We start from the raw sequence: 25472 nt of genomic DNA on the forward strand, positions 1-25472 counted from the left end.
ATAAACAAATAATCAAAAAGCAAAGAAAATATTATTGTTGATGGGAATATCAGACATTCAGAGTGTTAATGATTCAACGGCACTGAAGGCGATGGTTGAACTTCCCTGGACAAGTACGTGACTTTCAGACAAACATCTATCACTTCCTATTAATGGGTTAGTTGTATGAAAGGCCTCAATTGGTATGCCACTTACAGTGGAATCCATTTACAAAAATGATTTGGAAATACATTGCCAAAAGCCATTCTGTCACTGGGGATGTTATGTATATCTCACTGACTGCACTTTAATGGGATAACAAAGTTATCCATAAGGATCATTATCATAAAAGCATGACTGAAGCATTTGCTTCTGTCACTCATGATTCTTGATTAAAACTGGGAGGCTCTAGCACGTGTCCATCGCTTTGTCTTGGAAGCAAAATCAAATCGTAGATTTCTGCAGAGTTGTCAAGTTGCTGTAAATGCTTTAGCTCAGATTGACAGCTCTCTGGTTCCAGTTCCACACTACTAGACAGGAAGAGATATGGCATATAGCGAACTGATGGTGCAGAAAGAAAACAACAACCAGCAGAGCCTCTAACGATAAACTTTCATGGAGAAAGTCCCTTCATTTATATGGAAACTCAGGATGCTTGGGTGGCTCTCCTCTTAAATAAAATGTTATGTAAACAAACTGTCATTTCAGAAGCCATCATAGCAGGCTTACATTTAGCATGACACTTATTAATATTTATGGCATGCTTAAAAATTGATCTGCCTGGAAAGCCAAGTGTGACAAATTGCTTTTTGGACATGTTAAATTTGCCGACAGAAACAACAATGAATTTGAACTTCACATGCCACTAACAGACATACATATAGGAACAGAACTATAGGTACATTTACACTTTGATATTAAGTCAAAACCTGTATTTTCAAAAGACAAAGCAATATTTTTCTCAAACTTTGGGACACACATCACTGGCATCCTCCTTTAGATCTACATTGGAAAATTAGACTTTATCTTACTGGATTGTCAGCACTGGATTCACTGAATGGACAAGAACTTTAGTCTGGGTTCCTTGTGCAACAGTAATAATATGGAAAGTTATATTTCCTACAACACTTAACTGCTTGTATCTGCCTTGAAAAAAGTCCTACTTTGTATCATGATATTGGAAAAATAAAAGGATAAGGTGATTTATTGTTGATATTATTATTAGTGCCTAGTTGATTCTTACTCCGGACACCCATATCAATAGTGCTGTGCCAATGCCCGAGTGTTTTTATACAGGTCATGGAACTTCGAGGTGACTTCTAATATCCTCATATTTTGCAACAGGGGGTGCTTTATTTATTATAATACACGCGTTTCAGTGAGTCAGGTGACAGAAATGACATCACTAAGCTCTGATATAACCAATGACATCACTAAGCACCGTTTATAAGGATATCATTTACAGGATATTCATGGTTTTGTGTATTATATAGGAAATAATGTACTCCCTATTGTAAAATATAAGCATATTAGAAGACAAATAAAAAGGTATGGGACCTGTTATCCAGATGGCATGGGATCTGGGGTTTTCTGGATAACAGATCTTACCTTTATTTGGATTTTCATACATAAAGTCTACTATAAAATTATTTAAACATTAATTAAACCCAATAGGCTGGTTTTGCTTCCAATAAGGATTCATTTTATCTTAGTTGGGATCAAATACAAAGTACTGTTTTATTATTATTACAGAGAAAAAAAAGATATTTTTTTAACATTTGGATTATTTGGATAAAATGGAGTCTATGGGAGATGAACTTTTTCAGAGCTTTCTGGATAAATGTTTTCCAGATAACTGATCCCATATGGGTATAAGCGTATGATAAATTTATCCAGGGAATGGGACTTCGAAGTGACATCTAAATCCTCATCTTAAAAATAAGAGTATTAGGTGATTTATTGTTGATATTATTATCAGTGCCTAGTTGATTCTGTCTCCTGACGCCCATATGAATAGCGCTGTACCACATTCTAATATCTTGTTTTTGGGTCCCTGGCTTCTCAGATACACATTTTTGTGAATGCTCAGTGGTCCCCAACCAGTGGCTTGGGAGCAACATGTTGCCCTCTAACCCTTGTATGTTGCTCCCAGTGGCCTCAAAGCAGGTGTTATTTTTGAATTCCAGGCTTGAAGACAAGTTTTGGTTGTATAAAAACTAGGTGTGCTGCCAAATAGAGCATTCTTTAGACTGCCAGTCCACATAGAGGCTACCAAATAGTCAATCACAACCATTATTTGGTATCCCTCAATTATCAAGAATTTCACTGGCAATCAGGTCAAATCCGAGCAGGGACAAGCCCTTGCTACATTTATTTGCGAAGATGCAATGTTTTGGGGGTAAACCCCATTTGTTAAGCATGACAAAGGGGTTTACCCCAAAGCATTGCACCTTCGCAAATTGACGTAGTAAGGGCTTTGTCCCTACTCGGATTTGACCTGCGTGCCAGTGAAATTATTTATACTTATGAATTTGGAGGTTACAGAAGCCTTCTTCACCAAGCACAGGGCATTCGCTTTATGCAGAGCCAGTGTGTGCAAGTGTGGTGACTTTTCATCATTCTTTGGTATCCCTCAAGAACATTTTTCATGCTTGTTGTGCTTCCTAAGTCAGTTTATATTTTAATGTGGCTCACAGGTAAAAAAGGTTGGGGACTCTTGCTTTCCCTTTTGCTTTCACTCATCCCAATCATTACTGTTCAATTCATTTGGACTGCTCTTAATGTGTCCAAAAGAAGGCAGCTTCACCCTCCTTATTTGTGCTTTAGGAGCAACCCAATGAAAATCAGCTAGGCCGTGATCCGTTTAAAAGCAGTTAGATTGTGGTCTTGTGGCTTTCTATGGCTATAGAACAACTTAGTGATTTCTTATATTTTTATAATCGACAAGATAGGCATTTTACTGTGTCCATATTATCCTTATGAATGTGGCTCTGAGAGCAATGCTGATAGCTCTGTCAGCACTTCCAAAGCGGTGCCTGTCAGCATTACTGTGGATGCAGCTGGGCCTGTGTGCCTCTCCGTACCTCTGACACCTCATATTTCAGTACCTTTGACAGTTCATCCATAGAGACACCTGTCAGCATTGCTATGTCTTCTGTGACAATCACCCATATTGGTGCATGAAAAATATTCCTCTTTTTTTGTCAGCATTTTTAAGTGAGAGAAACCACAGATCACTAAAATCCACAAGGATTTAAAGGGATGGGCATGACTGAAAATTGAATTTTGGTTCGACAGGGCAGATATTTCAGGTTAGTGGCTCATAAATGGCTTCTCCAGAATTAATTTTTTTGATATAAACATTTATCTCCAGTATGAATGCAAGAATCCATGAGAAAACAAGATTTTCAAGAGATCCTTGTAAATAAGGAAAAAAGTTAAATCTATTTCACACAAATGTGGTATGTGGAAATGTCAGTAGTAGGGAGATGTTGATCTGTGGTTGGCCACTAGGACGGGTTATGCTGACTTATAAATAGGTGGAACACATGTTAAATCATAAGCACTTGTGAAAGGGTGGCATATGGCGACCGTAACTGATTAAATAAAGATATTGATTGGTGTGACACACATACCAGCTCTTTGGGAGTCCTTTTCTAGAACAGCTTTGTAATATAACTGTTTTGAAAAGCAATCAGCAGACTTTCTACATGCAGGAATGTTTTTCTTATAGTAGTAGGGAGCAGTCCTGGTATCGGAATTCTGTGACTTGTGTACTACAGCATGGACATTGTGCTGGGAGTTTAACATGGGAGAAGGGCTGCTAGGAATTATACATGACACTGAAAGAACTAAAGGGGAAAATTCCTGGTATATTGGAAATAATTTAATTAAATCATATTGCATATAATTTACTTTAACTTCTTCATACAGTATATGGCCCTCCTAGAGCACTACTGCTGTTCTCAACTGATCTTGATTCCCAAAAATTAACAGTGAGCTCTCAAGAAACAAAAAATATCACAAACCCCATTATAGGTTTAAAAACCTAGAGCTATAGCCTTGGGGCCTCTTTGATCATTTAATACGTCTAGCTGTAGATTGAATATGCTGGTAGATGCAAGCAATGCTGTAAGTGTCATCATTTATTATTCCTTCCTTTACTGTGAGTGTAACTTATGCCCTGTGGGAAGTAGGTACTCCTATTTGGCCCAGGGGTAGTATGGGCAGTCTGTTCCTTCGTTTATAAGAAGGTAAGGGGCCTGGGATAGGAGGCGTCAGTATTGTCAGGACCCTAAGGTAGGCCTAAGATCTTAGGGGAATTAAGGCATAGGGATCCCCTGTATGAGGGCTTCAGACATTGCCAGGAAGCTCCTGTTATATTACACTTGTGGTGAGCAAGGAAGAGCAACTCTGTGTTCCAACAAAGATATTTTAGTGTGGTTAAGTGTACTGTGTAGGCTGCTCTGGACTATTGGCTTGCCATGATGACTTTGCTGCTGTTCTATGTCATGGGCAGTCACAGCACCTATGCCAGGACCATGTCATGCTGTACTCAAGGGCGTGAAATTCACACTGTTGCCAGTGTTCTTTGAATGTTCCTGGGTTCTATTCCCCATTGATGACTGACTCTAGTAAGTGCTCCTTTTGCTGCTTTGTTCCAGAATTGACCCATTCCTACCTGACCTTGTCTGCACTCTGCCAGCCTGACCTATTGCCTGAGCATTGGACTTTGTATTGCATTAATTATTTCTCCCTGCCTCACCTTGTTTTCTAATTCAAGTACCTATTTTTAGACAACCCTTATTGTGCCTGTACTTGCCTCTCTGTTTGTCAGTCTCCTCCTAGATCTCTACTTCAAACAATACAACCATTAGCCCCTGTTACAACATTGGTCACAATAGTACTAACTGGACTCTAGCCATGACAGTGGACTTTAAAGGTTTGAAATAACATTGATTAATACAGGAATACATTTATAACAATATATGGATTTTCAGCTATGGTAAACCATAAATGCAAAACAAATTTCCGTTATCTACCATTTTTGAAGCTAGGCAAAAAGCAATCAAGTGTAAAAGCTAAGTGTATTTTTTTTAATAAGGATTGATTTATATAGTGCTAAATATACTTAGAGATTGGCGGATAAGGATATCATATATGAGATGCACATCTTATTCCCAGTTATCTATTCCATTTACTGTTAGTCAGCACAGATTCCCCACATTTTTTTTGCTCAAATCACTCATTCTTTTTTTTTTGTCCTTTATAAGCCAGTATTATGTAAGTAGGTCAACATTTTTGCTGGAAGGTTTCCATTATGTGCACAATTGATTTTGCTCCACCAAAGCATAAATATCAATAACTCTGAGCTTCTACCTAAACCTTAAAGCAAAGAATGATTTATGAGAACAATCCGTTTAGGTTACAGAGAATTAATCTTAAGTATACTGAACTGGTGTTTGTGAATTTTTATGTACGTCGCATGTCATCAAGTGATAAGTGTTAATAGACCAAAGGTCAATATCGAAAGAGTTTTGTTAAAGAGACAAAAGATCAGTAAATGTGAGATATTGAAATTTATATGCACAGTTCATAAAGATTATGATCCAAGTGTAATGCTTATACAGATACATTTGGGTGGTGCATCTATAACTCAAGTGTGTTTGTCCAACAGCCCTCTACAGCTGTTGGAAGGCTTTATTATTTTTTTTTGTAACTTTTTTGTAAAATATTTATTGAGTTTTGGTTTTCCAGAGTTAAGACCAATGCATGTTAATATTGCATAATGAAAGGTGTAGTATAGTAACCAAAATGTTATATCACAATAAACCTTTAAAGCAGATACATAGTCATTACAATGTGCCAGCAATGAATGCATCAAAACATCTGGAGATCTTAATACATTAATAAAAAAAAAAAGCAAAGAAAAACAAAGAAACCACAGACAAACACAGTTTCTGTCATTAGCTATTATTACATTAAGTCTTTAACAACCCAACATTTTTGATGCCGCAAGAGTGTCAACCTATGGATGCGATCGAGGCCTTTTTAAGTTTCTCATGTTCATATGGCTTATTTTTCAGATTTGCTATAGGTTGGGGAGGTTTTGCCTGTAGTTCGTAGGGGGCCCAAGTGCCTAGAAATTTACGGGTCTTATTCTGAATATATACAATGGTGCTTTCAAAGGACATATTTGTAGTACGTTTTCTGTGGACCTCCAAAATAGAAGGTATCCTAGCTGACTTCCATATAGCTACTAATGATAATACCAATGATTGACCAATTTCTTTGAAGAGTTATGGATCTCTTCGATAGGTTTTCCCAGTAGAAAAGTTAGTGGATCTTTGGTTATGTCATTGCAAATGACCCTTGTTATTATACTGTGGACTTCATCCCAGTAGGAAGTGATAACTGGACATGTCCACAGTAAGTGGTACAATGAGCCCGGGTCAGGGCACCCCCTCCACCACTGATTAGAAGTCAGTGGATATATTTTATTCAACTTAGTAGGGGTTATATACCATTGCATCATGACTTTATATATGTTTTCTTTCTGTTTTACACATGTAACCCCTTTCTTAGCATTCAGCCATATGGCTTGCCAATCTTCCAATGCCAAGAGTGTTGGCAGAGTGTCATATATTTATGTTTTGTAAGATCTGTAGATGGTAATGCTGCCAGAATTTTATAGATTTCCAACCACCAACCACATCTTATTATATTCTCAAAAGGTGAGAGGAGAATTCTGCCTTGGGGGGGACAAGGAATGGTTGTATAAAAATATCTTACTTGTAGGTACTCATAGAATTTTATTGGGATCTCGAGGGCATTTGGCTTGGAGATCTTCAAATTGGAGCATCTTATGTGTCTAAGGGTAGGGACACACTGGGCGATTTGGGGAGATTTAGTCGCCTGGCGACTAATCGCAGCGACTTTTCTCCCCGAATGCTTCCCCTCGCTCTGCGCCTGGCTAAAATGAAAAATCGCCTGCGCTAATCACACGCGGCGATTCGTTTTCCGAAGTCGCCCGAAGTTGCCTCACGAGGAAACTTCGGGCGACTTCGGAAAACGAATCGCCGCGTGTGATTAGCGCAGGCGATTTTTCATTTTAGCCAGGCGCAGAGCGAGGGGAAGCATTCGGGGAAGATTGGTCGTGGAAAGATGCGGCGATTAGTCGCCAGGCGACTAAATCTCCCCAAATTGCCCAGTGTGTCCCAGCCCTAATGGGTGATCACATCGTAAATTTTAAACAGACCCGCGGTTCCCCAGTTTTTTGAAGTCTTTATTTATCAACAGATGAAGGATCAAAGGATGGACAATCTACATCCAAATATTGTTTGTTTTTACATTCAAAGTATTATTTTCTCCCATTAAGCTAGACTGTAGAAGCCCTTGAATGTCAAACACAAGTTAAAAGCATGCTTGATGAATCAAGAGCTACTGGGCAGGGAGGCACTAGAGGCATGCTAGGCATAAAGGCTAAAGGTTAACAAGAGCCCAGTGTCAGCTGCAGGTTTAGTAATTCCAGTGCAGGGTACAAATGGAATACAGGGATGCACCTCACTTTCAAAAAATAATCCTTAAAAAAGTATCAAGGGAATGTAATTAAAGTTGAAAAGGGAAAAACAATTCACAACAATAAGAATAAAAATCCACATCTCGCAATGTAACATTGTTCCTTAAACTGTTATTGCATTGCGAATTTTAATTGCGCATGCAGGTGTCGTAATCTTTTGGAGCAAACATAACTTTTTCAGCAAAAAGTTTCATTACATTTACTGCGCATTGGCGCAAACTATACAATTTGCAAATGGTCTTCCACTGTTGGAAGTGGTCACTAAACAGTTTCCGGGGTGGCAAAAGCTATATTAAATTCATGCAAAGCAAAATTTGTTCCCGCAAAGGCGAATAGTTTTTCCGTTACTGACTTTTATTACATTTCCCCCTTAAATATGTTAAAAAAGCTTTGGATGAGAAGCATTTCTTGCACATCTGGACCTCCAGTGCTGCTAAAGCTATCTGGATCTGATGTACTAGGCTGATAAATTGAACCCAAACAAAGGATGGAAAGAATTCAACCAACACTCAGGTTCAAAACATTTTAACAGACGAGTAAATGGAGGAGATGCCAGATTTACAGAGGTTAGAAGCCAAATGGGTGGCAGTACCCCATAACTGCACCTGAAGTTCCACAATATTTAAAGATTAGAACACTTGGAATGGTGGGCCCAGCAATGCAGAGTGGTTAATAACCACTTCTAGTCTTACCAATAGTGTTTTGCATATGGGTGGGTACTTTGTTGTTTACCCAGTCTGAGGGGGTAAAAAGAGGGTAACCCAATATTAGTGATAGGAAGACAAACTGATATGCTGCACAAGTAAACCAATCAGTAATACCAGCAAAGGAAAAGATACACTAGGGCTCATTTAAAATCACTAGGCTCAACACTGGGTGCTGAAATAGCAGCAGGTGCCACAAAAATGTCACAGACATAGCACTTGTCACAGCTAAGCATGCAGCAACTTGCCATTTCTACCTTCTTTAAAGCAGAAGGCACAATGAGCAAGTCATGCACTTAGCAAATAAGCTTTACTGTAATGGAACACCATCAGTTTTGGCTTTCGTAGTTTAAAAAAAACAAAAAACAATACACTTTGAGATGTATATATGTTATTTCATGGCAACAAAACTACTGAATTGTTTCACAGTTATACTGGAAGCATATTGTACTGGTGACTATAACCCCAAACCTAGCATTACAGGGGATGATAGAGACAGTACAACAGACCCCTATGTTTTAAATACCTGTGACAGATCTCTGTGTGACATGAGGCAAATTTGTAAATGTTGGCTTATCTCCTGACGCAGGTTGTTGTTTAAGCACTGGGTGGTATAAAAATCCTTTGAGTTGCAGTAAAAGGTTTAACAAGATTTAAGTTTAAATGCTAAACATACTAATTTCTATACTTCAATGATTCCATGAACCGGTTTCACTTCAACTGGAAAAGACATTTTTCAAACATTGCAATCACATTTGTGGTCAGTTAATTCAGCCTGGTGAAGGAACCTAAACCTGATTTGGTTTTTAAATGGTGCAGAACTACTGTCCAGACTTAGACAATTCAATCTCATGCCTCTACTAGATAATTTTGGGGGGCATATACCTTTTACATTTTCAGTTTGACCATCTGTATGACACTTTTGATTTGTGTCAGTTTATTTCAACAGAGGCGGGATATTTGTCTCTGTGCACCAGCAATATAGTGTAATAAGATTTTAATGATGTAGGCATTCAAAAAATAAAATGGCTTGATAATCAGATAGATAGATAGATAGATAGATAGATAGTTAGAGTTGCCCCAGGTTAGAATTCAACAAAATAGTGAGTGACATTACCATGTGGAACAAGGGGATATACTGCTCCTTTCTGTAGACATGAAATATTTACAGAATAAACAATGGTAATTTTTTTGTTAAATTTTAACCTGTTTTCTGAGCTTAGTCCATACGCTAAACATTTTTATGTTTGTTTAAGATTTAAAACAAATGCATAAAATGTTGTTCGCTCAAACTTTTATGACAATAACACAAATGCCCAAACTGTAGGAAGCTTTTGCTGAATTTCAAGAATTCCACAATACCCTGAGGATTGTAATTCACTGCATCTGGGGGATGATTGTGTTCCCTTGCCAGGTATGAATACAAAGAATAAAACTACAGTAAATCTACTGAGGAGGTGGCGTGTAGTAAATCTCTCCGTTGCAAAATGATCTTACATTCGCAAGAAGACTTGCACTTGTAGTATTGATATTTAGTGGCTGATTTAGAGCTTTACCTGCTGTGTTGAAAATCACTAGCTGACAAATTTCCTTCTCCTGGGTATTAGGCATTAATCACTCAGCCTTTTGTTTACTTAGCTAAGAATAAAGCGTGTATAAATTATACATGTTGAACGTTTAGATAGATCATCCATCAGTAAGACAATTCACTTAATACAAGGACTGTCACTTTTTCTATTCTACTCCCCCAGAAGATACAACGCTTATCAGGGCAAAAGCATTGTGTAATATTATGTTTATTTAGAATGTACACTTGAAGCACCTCTGGTACTCTTTATTCTGTCCTTAAAGGCACATGATGAAAAAGTCAGTATACTGAGATATACTGAAATATTCTACTCTGTTTCTCCAGGTTCTTCCTTTTTATTGTGCAGCCTACTGACTCTGGTAAGGTTCATTCTACATTGGACAGACATTGGAGACCAGCTCGTTCTGCATCTGCAGTGAGTTACTACTTATCCGTATGACTGAGGGAGTATACTGGAAGCTGTAGTTTCAAAAATATTGAAAGTTGTGGATTCAGCTTTCCTTACCACATGGGATAAAAAGGGGAAGTTCACTTTATGTGTAAAAATGCTAATACAATAAATATAGGTGGGTCAATGAGATGATGTTCAAGTTAACCAGCCTTACACATTTTCCCCCAATGTATTAAAACCTTGGATAATGCTAGGGCTGTTATTTCTTTAGTAATTAGAAAAATTATAAAGAGCCAATAACATTGTAAATCCCATAACCGATCTGTCTCATAAAGAGGATGATATGGCCACCTTCTGATATATTACATGTAATTTATTTTTCTTCAATGTTAGTTCAGAAAGACATCAGAGAAATCATTGGGTTAATCACAGGTCCTCCGTTATTGTCCAAAACATGCACAAGTACATCTTTAACCTATTATTACCTAAATACACTGCTACAAATAATGCCAAAATGCAGCATGTGACATAGTATTTGTAATCTTATAAAGTTCTGTGTCATAAAGGGGGTGAAACTTCTGTTAAAAGCATCATATGCAATTTTGTAAAAGTGTCCAAATAAACTGAACAGAGATAAGAGAGGGGTCAATTAGTAAAACACAGGGAAGTACACATCGGCAAGTTATGAAATGGGGATGGCTATTGATTTTCCTCTGCTCTTGCAATTATGCTAAGAACATTTGGAATTCAATAACGGTTTAATAACCATATGAGAATAGTGACAAACTATCTTTCCTTTTGCCAGTTACAGTTAACGATGGACGAACTTATTCACCAGGCATGGATTTGTGGTGAATTCCCGCGTTTTGCCGCCTATGAATGTTTTCGCGAAAAATTTGCTGCGACAAATAAAAATTGTTTGGACTCCCCTTGACTTTAATGCATTTGGACAAAATAGTCACCTGTCTAAAACTTCTCGCTCGTGTAAAAATTTTCGTGCATCAAAATAATTTTGACGCCCATTGACTTCAATGCATTTTGTCAATAGTTGCAGTCCTTTTTGGTTTGTATATTTATATATAATCCACATCTGCATCAGGGGCATAACTACTGCAGGGGCAAAGCCACTGATCTGCATTATTTCTAATAAAACTAAGCTAAAATAGATAAATGTAAAGCAAGCCTGCTTATTAATATATAATGTAATATGGCATCACCAGAGTCAGTGCTGCTCAACTTGTAGGTCGGGGTTCATGTGAGGCTGGGGTACAGGAGATGTGCTATCCTTGATCATGTTTGGGTAAGGACATTTATTATTTGTGGCAGTTCACTACTAATGTTTCGTAGACTGAATTAAATAATCACTAGAGGGAATGTTTGAACTGAATTATATGTTTACCTACAACAGATTTTGGTTAATCTTGTGACCTTTGATCCTATAATTTACATTTGTGGGAAGGGAACATTGTAATGGTGATCATATATAAATCTCTGTACAGTTAGGTAGGGCTTCTAGAGAATAATGGAGCCCCTAGCTGTAGAAAGCATACTCACTGCTGGCCTCATTCACCCCTTAGAAAGCACACTTTGGGGTCCGTTTACTAAAGTGCGTAAATCTGACTTTAATTTTCCGCATGTTATCGCTGAGAATATTTTTACGCCAGAATATTCGCAGGGACTAAGTTTACTAAACAGCGATGCGCTCAGAAGTCATTGCGATCACTTGTGGTAACTACGTTAATAAACCAGCTTACGTTAGCGTTAATTTTAGCGAGTTGCGAATTTTCTGGCAAAAATTATGTTTTTGTAAATATTTATGCTATAAAATAGTCTTGTTTTATGGCGGTTATTATGGCAATTTTTACTGTGACATTTATGGCCAGAAATGCATCTTCAAAACTCATAAACTTTATTGACTGATGATTATACCATCCAACAACATCACCAGAGTAACACCAATCAAACATGTCTGCATCATATAAACCCTTCTGCCAATAGAATCATATGAACAAGAAATCATACCAGTCAATCTCTTTGCTTCATAGAAATGCACAGTTTAATGTAGCCAATCACAATGAAACCAAAAAAGCGTAGAGGCTGTGATGGCCGCTGCCAATAATACGACTCTGAGCTGAAACTGCTGCTGTTGCAACAGATAGAAGCAGAAGCCAAAACATCCTGTCAGCAATAGCTACAGGTCTCTCTCCTGTCAGCAAAGAATGATGGGTAAAAAAAACTGTATTATGGGATATTTCCTGCCCCTTGAGAATTTTCTGGCGAAAAAAAAATACTTTTACGCCACTACATAGGTGGCGGTAAAAGTTTGCGAATATTCTGGTGTTAATTTTGTCTTTAGCACATTTTGCTGTTTAGTAAACCGGCCGTTAATGTGTACGTATCGTAATTTTCAGCGAATGCGATAACAATTATTCTTGTGCAAGAAAATTTATATTTACCGCAGGTTAGTAAACTGGCGATAATATATTTGGCGAAAATTCTATCTATATATTGTGCGAATATTTTTAACGCACTTTAGTAAACGGACCCCTTTAATCACTTGGCACAAAAACCACAATTTAGGGAAAATATCAGTATTCTGGCTTCATTATTCCATTTCCAATATGGCACTCAATAATTTAGGGAATAAAAAGTTATTTCTGGCAAAATATGAAAGTACTGACAAAACAAATGTCCATTTGAGTCAATTTCTTCATCTGTTATAGGCAGCCCTTGGTTGAAGTGCATTAAAAATGGATAGAGAAACTGATTTTTTTCTGGGACAAACTCTGCATTGTTTAAGACTCCAGTCTTAAAAATCATTTCAAAAAGGAGCAATAAATGCTGAGAACCGCATACATTACAGCAAGGGAATACAGAAAATTGCACTTAAAACTATTTCATTATCTGAGTATTAAAGCCATCTCCCTAAGTAACTGTGATCATCATGTCACGTTAGAGCAACGAGCTCTTAAGAATTTAATGTTACTTCTGCACTGCTTAGCTTATGCAAAGGGATGGCTACAGTAACTTGCTAATTATTACAGTGGAAACAAATGCACACTTTGAATTGATTCAGAAGTGATAAGAAACTGATACTGAAAGGGATGCTCGGGGGGGGGGGATGAATACATTAAGCCAACCTCTTCCTTGGGCAGCATTATAAATTGTAATGTAATAAAGCAAACACAAGCCTCCGAAATGTAAATATCATGAGATGAAATACACAAGCAGACTGCAAGTTAATAAAATTCTGTACCCTGTCACAGTTGGCCTGCATAAAAACACTCAGATATGAGAACCTAATGCTAGTAAACATGTCAAATGTGTAGGCCAATTTATCATGAGACCTGCTGTTCCACAGATAAGATGTTACCACTGCCCCAGGCAAGATTCCTATACTTCGCACTGTACTAAAACAGAGGGCAATGGGAAACTGCCATGGGAAAGACTGAAATCTCCTGTGCACGTACGCAGAAACATTCACTTTTTATTATACTGCGAGAGAGAGAGAGAGAGAATGAATGTTAAATTATGGTAGTGAAAGATCCAATAGCTCCAATAGTATATTCACCATCATTTGTATTAAAGTGTTCCACTGCTCATGGGAATAATTATATTAAAAAAATCCATCCCAAAAGCACTGATTATTGCAATATTATTAATTGTTTTAGAAGCATTTACCTGGGATATTATTGGCTGCAGCTTTGAAGAACTAGATAGCAGCCGGAATATTAAAAAAATTTAGACATCTGAGTAATTCTAATAGAACAAGGGGGGTTATGTAGTTAAGGGGCAGATTTATCAAAGGCCGTCTCTTTAAAAATTCAATTTCGATCATTTGCCATCTTAAACTTGCCGAATTACTGTTTAAGCCTATGGGGGACCTCCTGGAACCTATTTGGAGTCAAATCAAAGGTTTTTTTTGGGAAAAACTTTGATTCGGATGAATTTGAAACGAATATGGACTATTCACCCACAAAAAATTTTTTTTTAATGAATTTTGGTTGGTCTTTTTTAATTAGAATTTCGAAGTTTTTTAAAATCGACCCTTGGTAAATCTGCCCCTAAATGTGCAGAGTTTGCTACAGGCCTAATCTTCTATAGCAACCAATCAGCAGGCAACATTTTCTGGTCACCCATTTAAAAGTAAACTTCTAACTGGTTGCCATGAGTTACTGCACCTGAGCAAACTTTTTGTGTTTGTTATATATGGGGGAAGTTTTTTTTTTAATGAATGCAACTTGTATCTGCAAAGCATGATTATAGGGCCAATGTATTATCTGTCATTATATTTACGGATTATTCAGTAAAACATTACAGAGAATTAAGGATTTGTTCATTTTTTTTTGTACTGGAACAAATAAAAAATAGTTAAAATTCTTCCTCCCCACATGCAATGGTTTTACTACTAAATAAAATCAATTATGCCATCCAGCATGCATGGGGATCACTTCAGGTCCTGTCCAGCTTCTAATCTTGTCCCATTTTGCATTCATGGCTCTGGCTGAGTTAGTTTTGAGAATTCATGCTTATAAAATGTGCATCTTGCCGCACTCACTGTTTGCTTGTATGTATGTCTGTATCTCTGTTTTTATAACTCTGTATATTTATAAAAACTGGCAGAAAAATAAAAACTGTTTTAAGACCAAGAGGGGAGCACAAAGCTCTTTTTATGATGAATTATGTCTTAAGGCTGTGTGAATGGAGTCTTAGGCTGGGTTAGTGTCTATAACAGGCTGGAAACAGCTGTAGGCATAAAGAGGAGAGTAGCTGGGATATCAGATTAACAACATGCCTAAAAGACTGAAACTGAGAACAAAAAGTGCTCATAGCAAGTCACAAAATACATATTTACACACTCAGCCTACACAAAATAAGAAGTATCACTTGATGGAAAGCTTGAATGTATTTTCTGGATGCAATGTATATAATCCTGGCTGGCCCCAATGTTTTCAGTAGGTGAGTTTGCGTGCAATTCATCAGGACTAACTGGATGGACACACATGTTTAGAACAAATATATGGAAATGGTTCAAGTAGCTTTATTAAATTGCATCAATTTGTGCATTTATTTATGCACGACTGTGATCATATATGAATCCTAAAGGGCCCTCGCTGATAGGGCTATTATCAGTGAGTGGGAGCTGGGATGACTGCGCTAGTTGTTACACTAAATTTTTGTTTCAGGAGGTCCCACACTGCTACACATTTAATCCTCTCTCTTTTTAGCAGGACCCCCTCAGACCCTTTTCCTCCTGGGCAGGCAATCCAGTATAAAATGCCCATTGCCTTGGTCACAGTAGACCACATGCATTTATAATATATATGGGAGTCTCAATACATCTGATTGTGAGCCTGGTTTTCAACATATTTTCAGCCTAAATATGATTCCTTAAGTCATTAAAATAATTAATTAATGTATAGTCAAAAGTCACAATCAGATACACCACAACAATCCCTACCCCCATTCACATACTATGCTTTTAAGGGGTTGTTCATCTTTCAGTTAATTTATAAAATAACGTATATAATAATGTAGTGACTGATATTTTTATTTGCAGTTGGTTCACTTTTTATTATTTGTGGGTTTTGAGATATTTAACTTTTTATTCCGCAGCTCTCCAGTTTGCAGTTTTAGCAATCTGGTTGTTAGGGTCCAAAATGCCCTAGTAATCATGCACTTATTTAAATACTGGAATATGAATAGAAAGATTAGTAATAACAAGTAGCAATAACAATACATTTGTAGCCTTACAGAACATTTGTTTTTTAGATGTCAGTGACCCCCATTTGAAAGTTGGCAAGAGTCAAAAGAAAAAGGCAAATAAGTCAAAAACTATAAAAAAAACAGAAAAAATGAAGGCCAATTGAAAAGTTGCTTAAAATTGGCCATTCTAGAATGTACTAAATGTTGACTTAATGGTGAACCACCCCTTTAAAGATTAATAATATTCACAACTACAAAAATTAACAGAGCCACTCCTGGCCTTTATTGCACAACAATGATACTTCCAAGAAATATAAATGTACCCAATGACAAAAAGTCACAGTTTTAAATATATATATATATATATATATATATATATTACAGTCTAAGGGAATTTTTTGCTGACAGATGGAAAATTCAAAAACCATAATTACCGGCCATATCACTGAAACATAATTATGGTACAATCATTTTTCATTACTGGAAATCTTATTTCCACATAATTCAAAGGGTCACAGGAGTTGGATTACCCACCCAGTAGAGCTATATATTAACTTCAACAAACTGCTGAAGCGCACACAAATGCATTTACAATAAGTCGTGGCCTCATTTAACTTATTGGCTATTTAAGAAAAAATTTAAACTAAAAGACAGGTATGTTTGTTTGCTGTGTTCCATAGCTATTCACTTTGTATAAAACAAAATACGTAATGAGATGTATAATGAGTGTTAGAGAATATTAGTAAACAAGTTCTAATTAAACCACTGTGTATATTATATGGAGCCTGAATTCCACTATTTTGATGTCATAATATTACATAATAATATAATAATGTTCTACACAAGAACATTCGATACAGGCCCAGGGATCTTCACAGGTGACCTATAGCTTTAACTGATGTTAAATGTATTAATTGATGTAAATGCGTTACATTTACCCAGTTACTCTTCCACTAACACTATAAATATGGGTGGACTAAAGAGATTATTCAGCTGTCACATTGTAATATAGGGGTCGCAACAGGAGAAGGCAAAGGTGATCGAGTTTACAGAAAACCTTACATGTACTGGATAGTGATAGTGAGTACAGAGGCAAAGTGAAACCCAAACGAGTCCACAATATATTTTTATGAATTCATATCAAAGGCTACAATGTAATTTTTTAAATTTAATAATAGTAAATACTGATTGGAACCTAAATCCTAATGCTTTTCAGTCCAGTTATATTCCATAGCTTGCATGCAAGGACAAGTGAATGACATACATAAAGGGGTTGTTCACTTTTTAGGCAATAAAGCTAATTTAACAGCCTGGGTCTTTAAAAATGTTTTTGTAATTTATCTTTATTACGTAAAATGTTTGCTTTCAGAGATACATACCACAGAAGTGGATCATCTCTGCAAAAACTCTCAGTTCTTTCCCCTGTGATCTGTGATCATGGGACACGCTCTGTGTAAGAGATGCAGGTTGCCAAATAAGTTCACGACTGAATCTGCACTGCGCATGCACTCTCTCTCCTGCTTCATTTGCATATTGATCAGTTTGGCTGAATCTTGGCAGCCAATGGAATTAAAGGTATGCAAATGAAGCAGGAGAGAGAGAGAGCATGTGCAGTGCAGATTCAGTAGTGAACTTAATTGACAACCTGCTACTTTAAATTAAGGCAAAATTCCACAGATTTGCTCCTGAACATTCATTTTCTCTGGTGCCTGTTTACTAGTTATTTCTGGGCTTGTCTCAAGATAGCAGTAGCATAGCAAGAAGTAACTGTGCCCCAAAGTTAAATCTCTTTAGAGTCCCTCAACCCTTCAGAAAGATTCCTTCATAAACATACTGTACAACCAGTTTTGAGGGCTCAAACTTTAAACTAGTGAGCCTAACAGCACTTGCTGGATCTAATGGAGTTGGTATGGCCCTGTGGGAGGCAGGCAATGGATAGCCAAATACACAAGTTCACAGGAGCCGACTACAAATGTGCCAAGCCAAATAATTTGGAATGCCATAAATTACAAAGAAGATTACATGTCCTCCCCATATTATTTATTTCTCACATTCTTGGCAACTCAATTTATTGTTTATGCTCCATGGATACAATCCACTTACATAAACTTAGATAAAGATAGATAAAATAAAATAGATAAAATAGGAAAGAGAACATTTTCTTAGGAACATGATACTAACTGGTAAGAGTTATAAAGAATAACACAACACAACACAAACTTGTTTCAGAAATGGAAAATATGTAAAGCATATGCCCTATATTTTACCAAAGCCAACGGCTAACCAGAATGTATAATAAATGCTTCATTTTCTAAATAAATATGAACAAGTACATTATATACAAACATCCTGTATGTCAGATTAAATGTCCCATTTAACTGATTCATAGAAAATAAATTATATAAATTATCCAAACTTAGTGAAATGCTCATGGTGTAACCTATAAATCCTTCCTATGCTTTTCTGTGAAAGGGTAACTAAACGTTTTCTTAATGTGCTGATGGCACCAATTTAATATGACAGTGGATTTCTATAGCTCTTTACAAGAGACCCAATGCTTTTCTGACAAGTCAGGTCAGATTTTTGAAGCTACATCAAAATCAGTCATGAATATATTGGTAGAACTTCACGTCAGTTCATGTCAGAAATAGCACAAGCTGTGGTATGGTAATGATGTGATTAACTTTAATATGACCTTTTGTCTAATAACAAATAAATATGTAAAAAGGTTGAACCTGAAATATGAAACCATTGTATTTGCAGACTGGGGGAATGGCCAATACTTATCTCATTTTTAAAGTGAGAATTTTGAGGTTATGCATTATTAAATGGTGAGTCACTACATCAGCATAAGTCTTTGTGGTCATTATCAATAAAATGAAACCAAAAGGGGGAACAGTTGCTATTAGTGATGATCAAAAGTAACCAGTTGCACTTTTCTGAAACATTTTTTGAAACCACGGAAAAAATGGCAGAATTTCACTAAATACATTGGTGTCAGTAAGAGGCAGATTTATCAGTGGTCAAATTGAAAATTCTAATTTGAATTATCACATTTTTTTATGGTCAAAACTGTCACTAGGGAGTTATTCAGATTCGATTCGAATCGAATTCGATTTTAGAGATTTATCATACTCTTTCGAATAAAAAACTTGAATCAAGTTGTTAAAATTCGAATCGTATTCAATTCGAATTCGATTCGAGTTTTAAGGTCGATTTAATTCATCGAATTTAAAACATTTGATTTTGTTAATAAATTTTGATTGGTCCAATTTCAAATTCATGGGTGTTTAGGGGAGTTTTTAAAAACTTTAAATTCGACCTTTCGATAAATGTGAATCTACATGTTTTTTATTATGGTTTTAAAAAAAGTTTTTTTTTCTGGGAAAACAAATTGCATGAAGAATTCTAACAACGCCATTTTTCTGCATTTTTTCACTGCAAAACCCACATATGGTAAAAAAACAAAATTTTACCGGATAACAAAACATATGGTGAAATTCTAGGGTGGATTCATGAAAACATTTACCACTGGTGAAAATAAAAATTGTGAATTTTGCTGCATAAATGTACAAGGCTAAAAACATTCATTCCTAGTTGCTGTTATTAAAATTAGATGTTTCTTGAATCTGTTTCACTGTGCACTCATTGTTAGAGTTATATATATATATATATATATATATATATATATATATATATATATATATATATATATATATATATATATATATTTAACAATTGATTTGTGACTTCTAAAACCCAACTTTTTACTTTTTTGCAGCTGCAACCAACACACTCATGCTGTGAGTCACTGACAGATTTCCCCCTGCTCTGACTGGCTAATTCCAGCAGAAGCCAGCAATTTGCAATGAACTACTGGCACACAGCATGGCTCAGTTGTTTGCAGTAGGAAAATAGTATAAAGCCGAGGAAGCACAATAATAAACCATTATGTATCACAAAATGATTATTATTATACTGGATTTTTTTAATATAGCTGCAACAGTTTTTCATTTATAATAATTTTTTCATCTATGATTTACATCTGCCATCTGCTTCATCAAGACATCCAAAGACAAAAATGTTCGGATATGTTCTGAAACATGGCAGATGCTCATCAAACTCTATTAGAGCAAATGGGAAATGTTAATATATGCTACATTTGATCTAGTTCATTGGATTATTTGGTCCTATGAGAGCATAACTTTATATTGGCACAGTTCTACCCACGCACAATAAGGGGCAAATTTATCAAAATGTGAGATTAGAAATCATCACAGAAAACTTCAGTCACTTTCTATTGATTCCTATAGGGTTTTTAAAACTATATTTATCGCATAAATACCCATTGATAAATACAAAATCCCACAGGAATGAATAGAAAGTGAAATAGAAAATTTTTCTGAGGTGATTTCACATTTTGATAAATCTGGTTCTAAGAAGAGTTCTACTTTTAGGAGCATATTTATCAAGGGTTGATTTTCAAGTTTATGGGAGTTTCTAAAAACTCCCATAAACTCGAAACTAGTAAATTGCAGGTAAAACTTAGTCCTTGTATAAAATGTATAATGAAGCAATTGAATTCTTAATGATTCAGATGAAAATTGAGTGTAGGACTGGCCAGATATGGGATGAGTTTGACGTAGTTGGCCAGATTAAATATATTGCAATATATGGACAAACAATCCCTGTGTTGTTTAAAGGGTAAGGCATTTTTTAGTAGCAGTATGCACAAAATGTCGCTGTCTTAAATATATTGATAATGGGTTGAGTGCAGAGGAATCTTGTATTTGTTTATATGTATTTTGTGGTCACAGCCTCATTGCACCCCCGCCTAATGGTTTTAAAAAATAGTGGTGAGCACAACTTTCCCTTGTTTGTTATATATATATATATATATATATATATATATATATATATTTTTTTTTTTTTTATTATTTATTTATGTTTTTGAGTTACCCACACCAATCCTCATCTGCAGGACTAAAAAAACAACAGTGTTCTTAGGCCAAATAATCTAACAGACAATGATGAGAGTTATAGTTCATCAGCATACATAACAGTGTGTAACACTATACAGTCAGTAAGATTCCTTGGCAATCAGATCATTGTCACTGTCACCATCATTTAATTATATAACGCAAGCAAGTTATGCAGAACATGAAATTAATTTATAAGAACTAGATTCTGCCCTGTCCTTCACTCCTCATTTCCAGTCATTTATTCAATGATGTCACTTTCACCTAAGGAACATATCTAAAATATGATCATTTATCACCCAAGATGCTGCCAAAATTCTTATTCACTCTCTCATCATATCATGTCTAGACTACTGTAACTCTCTCTTAATTGTCATCTCCAGCCAGAGACTATCACCTCTCCAGTCCATAATGAATACTGCCACCAGGCTTATACCCTCCCTACATCTCTGAACTAATCTCTCAATACTCCCAACCAACCCAACTGCTTATTATGCTCCTCAACTCCTCTCTTATTACCTCCTCACATGCTTGCATTGAAGACTATGGGGCAAATTCACTAACCTCCTGAAAATTAGCTAGCGACGGCTCTGCTCACATCGTAACACTTCGCCAGGTGTAGAATCGCCAGGACAATGCTAATTCACTAAAATCTGAAGTTGCGTTCAGGGCGTCGAACGCTGGCAAAGTTGCGCTAGCGTTGGCTAATTTGCATATGGCGGGAAGTTAAAGTTCAATGGACGTATATGTTGCAGCAAATAAATTACACTACACAAGCCCGGGAAACCTTAATAAAATAAAGTTGTTATATTGCCCGACACATGAGCCCAGTGTATAGTTTATGTGCCATATGTCTGAGGTGGCGAAGGCAAGTCTGGCGCAAGAGGTAACGTTCAGTAAAATCCGCATCTTAGTGAATTTGCGTAGTTACATCCATTTGCCAGAGCACAAATTTGTCAGGCGTTAGGGAGCGAAGTACCGCTAGTCTATCTCCTTTGCTAGCAAAGTTACGACAGCGGCGAAATACCGAAATGATGTCACGCTGGCGAATTTTTGCCCGCATTAGTCACTTTGCCCTTTAGTAAATTTGCCTCTTTGTAAAGATTGCACCCCTCCTCTGGAATTCTCTCCCACAGTCTGTCTGACTTTCTCCCAACCTTTCTGCTTTCAAAAGATCGCTTAACACACACTTATTTAAAGAAGCCTACCCTCCTGCATCTCTCACCTGCTTGCCCAATTCCACACCTTGTGTCTCATTCCGTTCTCCTTTAGATTGTAAGCTCTTTTGTACAGGGCCTTCCTCACCTATTGTACCGGTACTGGTCATTATGTTTGTAATATTTTCTATAGCTATAATCAGGACTGTGAATAGTGGGGCAATCTAAAGCATTCAGCTTTAAACTTCTGCAGAAGGCCAGCGGAACACCGGAAAAAAATCCAGTGGCCCCCTCCAGCCCAGCTCCCCATGGCTGGCAGAGCGTTTGCTCCTTCCTGACCTCCCCCTCCGCATGAAGAAATAACGCATGTTGAATAAGGTACACGCTGGGGGGGGAGGAAGGAGGGACAGAGGGGGATTTGTGGTGGGGATGCATGTGGTGGTGGAGGGGGGGGTTGGGGGACTTGATGTGGCAGCCCCGATGGGCCCAGACCCCCCCAGTCCGATGCTGGACACTTCTGCAAGTTTACTACCTACCCCAGCACCCAACTCCCTGAAACACAGAAGGATACTATTTGTCAGTGTGCAGGATACAGGGGACAGGACTTAGAACAGTTCCCAGATCCCCCTTACCGGCTTGACCGGTCACTCTGATAAATAGATAAATAGATCTATATCAGCTAAACCACCTACAGTATTTAACATTTATGAATGGTGTTGTTATTTAAATGTGTATGGGAAAAGCCTTAGTTGAGACAAGCAAAATGGCAGCTCCCATACAAATAAAAACAAATGCTTTGGCCTAATACTTTATTCATCAATATAGAGAAAATGTAATAGAAGATAACAGCTACAAACAGACATATTCCTTTTTTTATTTTGAAACTCAAATCAATAATATTGATAATAATAAGAGGAAAAAAAACACAGTGGTGCCATGAATTTGGAGTCATTTTGCAACATTCCTGGAATAAAATCTGGCATGTAAATCTACCTCTCCGAAGCAAGCGTAGAGGAGCCTGACATTGGAACTGCAAAGGATTCCTCTGTGCTTGCTCATTCCATACATATTTGTGTACATTCCCTTGCTCCATCCCACACACCATACTTCCTATGAATGCCAGTCATTGATCAATACTGTGTCAGACTCTCCCCACCAGTGCCCTACACTTGTATGTAGCACCTCTGAACTACACATTTACTAAATTTATATTTTTTATACACAAAATTATAAAATGCTTGTAATTCAATGATTCAATAAAAAATATTTACGTAGAAAAAGAAGACCTGTCACTTAACTGATTATGTTACTTTCATTACTATACATATTGTTTATTTTTTAACTTCAGCAGAAGTATGCTACAAACATGTATTTGTAATTGTGAAAAATCACACTGATAACCATATAATCTGAAGATATTACTCTGGAGAGTAGCAATACTATGGTGAAAACATAAACACAGTAGTGATGGGGCAGAGTTGTACCCGCTTTGAGCGTGTGCATACATATTATTTGTGTACGCTTAACAATGCATGAAAAACACAATTGTGACAGCTGCTTCCATACGAGCAGATATATTCAATCCATCTGGCAATCAGTGCAACCAAAACAACAAGTTAGAGCCACAGTCTTTCACGCAATCACAAAAGCATCTGAACGTGTTGCTAGGCTTTCCCTGGACAGCATTAGAACGTAAGAATTTGACACAAGGTCATCACAGCACAGGTAACAGTTGAGCAAAAGGTATATCTCTCACTTTATTAGTAAAGACCCCTTTAAGTCTATGTAGTACGGATGTTTGGGGTGTCAGCTGCAGCTGTACACAATTCCTTTCAACTGGAAGCCCCTTTAATTTAACCCCTTCTGTACTCCTCATTCATAACAACAGGTAATAAAAATCAACATCAAGTTAGAGGGTCTTAATAGCAACTCCAAACCTGGAATGAAACATTTTAGTGGCTTTCTAGTCCAGTACTATAATTTATGTGTAATACGACTTCTTTAAATAGTACACATACTGTCAGCATGTTGATGATAGAAGTCAGTACGCTGACATGTACAAATAAAGTGGATATAGATCTATTTCTATATCATCATAACAAATGTGCTCTCATGCATCAGGGAAATATCATGTAATTGCTTTTGCCACATTATAATGTATTTTCCCTGAAGTTACTCATCACATGCAAATGAATGTATGATTTAGATTACTGGCACTTCCATAGCATGCAGGTAGAAGTGGCCCAGCACGAATCAGATGCACAGCACAACCAATTATATGTGATTTAAAAAAGCAGGCTACTGTTAGCTTGTAGACATCCCCTGTAGCTGCCTGGAGTCATTCCATACGCACCTGTAAGTTTTGTGTTGGGTTAACCACACAGACTAGTTGCCCTGCTGAAGAAAATACCCTCTTAGCCTGGTAGTGCTGGAACCTAAGGTGCAGAAGATCTAACACAGCCCCAAAGCACTGAGTGAAGAAAAGCATCACAACTTTCTGGTATTTTCCCTTGTCTCTGCTCAGTTCTGGGAAAGACAGGCTGCCAGTCCTTGAAAGCACGGAGAGAGCGGAGCAGTGTGTGAGCACTACACTCCTGCACAGCTTAGCTTCATATTTATCATCAAAATAAGATGGTTAGAATCTTGCAGCAGTGAGCTGGCCAATCAAAAGAGCAGGAATGTTATCCTTGAGGGCCAGAGACAGCCAATAACAAATGCCCTCCCCCTACTGAAGCTCCCTGATGAATTGAGGCAGTGCTAGGGAATGTACTCATGCACATTACCATACATCAGGATTCAGCAGCACATTGCATTTATCTTACCATTACAGCCTGTCCCATCCAGCATTGCAGAGCATCCAAGTCAAGAATTGATTGCTCAATGTCTTCATTTATTAATTGACTTACTTTACTCTAAAAGCTCTCTGTGGTGTTGGGGGGAAATCTCAGTCATTAAAAAAAAAAATCAGTAAAAGTTAAAAAAAAGATGAATCAGCCGGCTTTTTCCCCCTCTCTTCTATAAAGCAGCTCTGGCAGGAATCAGATATTTCTGGGAGACTTTTAACATTGGTGATGGGAATTTGATAGTAGCTGCTAAATGAGATTTGTGTTTCCATTACATTTTATGTGCTCTTCATGATGCCTTGCCAATCGTATTCCAAATGGCTTTTCACAGCAAATGCAATCCATGCAAAGAAAATGCATCACGGCTCTATAATTAGAGGCAAGGAGCAGAGCAAGGTATAATGTACAGTTCAGCAGCTAAAAATAATCACAGGCAGAGGATGATGAATGGCAGAAAGCGGAGCCATGGATTCGGTGAGCAATTGTTTGGAAATCAAACACAATGTCCGTCTATTTGTACATGTGCAGATACAGAAAATATAAAAG

The 25472-nt window shown here is 37.0% G+C and overlaps 1 protein-coding gene across 1 annotated transcript in view; it reads right to left on the minus strand.

Annotated features, from left to right (window-relative positions):
* The window catches only part of siah3.L (siah E3 ubiquitin protein ligase family member 3 L homeolog), a 51885-nt gene extending 26982 nt beyond the window's left edge, over positions 1–24903 (minus strand). The window contains exon 1 of the mRNA XM_018247333.2: positions 24437–24903. Coding sequence (XP_018102822.1) covers positions 24437–24571 — 135 coding nt within the window. The 5' untranslated portion in view covers positions 24572–24903. The remainder of the gene's footprint in view (positions 1–24436) is intronic.
* Between the last annotated feature and the right edge of the window lie 569 nt (positions 24904–25472).

This window comes from Xenopus laevis, chromosome 2L (genome assembly GCF_017654675.1).
Source record: "Xenopus laevis strain J_2021 chromosome 2L, Xenopus_laevis_v10.1, whole genome shotgun sequence".
Classification (NCBI taxonomy): Eukaryota; Metazoa; Chordata; class Amphibia; order Anura; family Pipidae; genus Xenopus; species Xenopus laevis.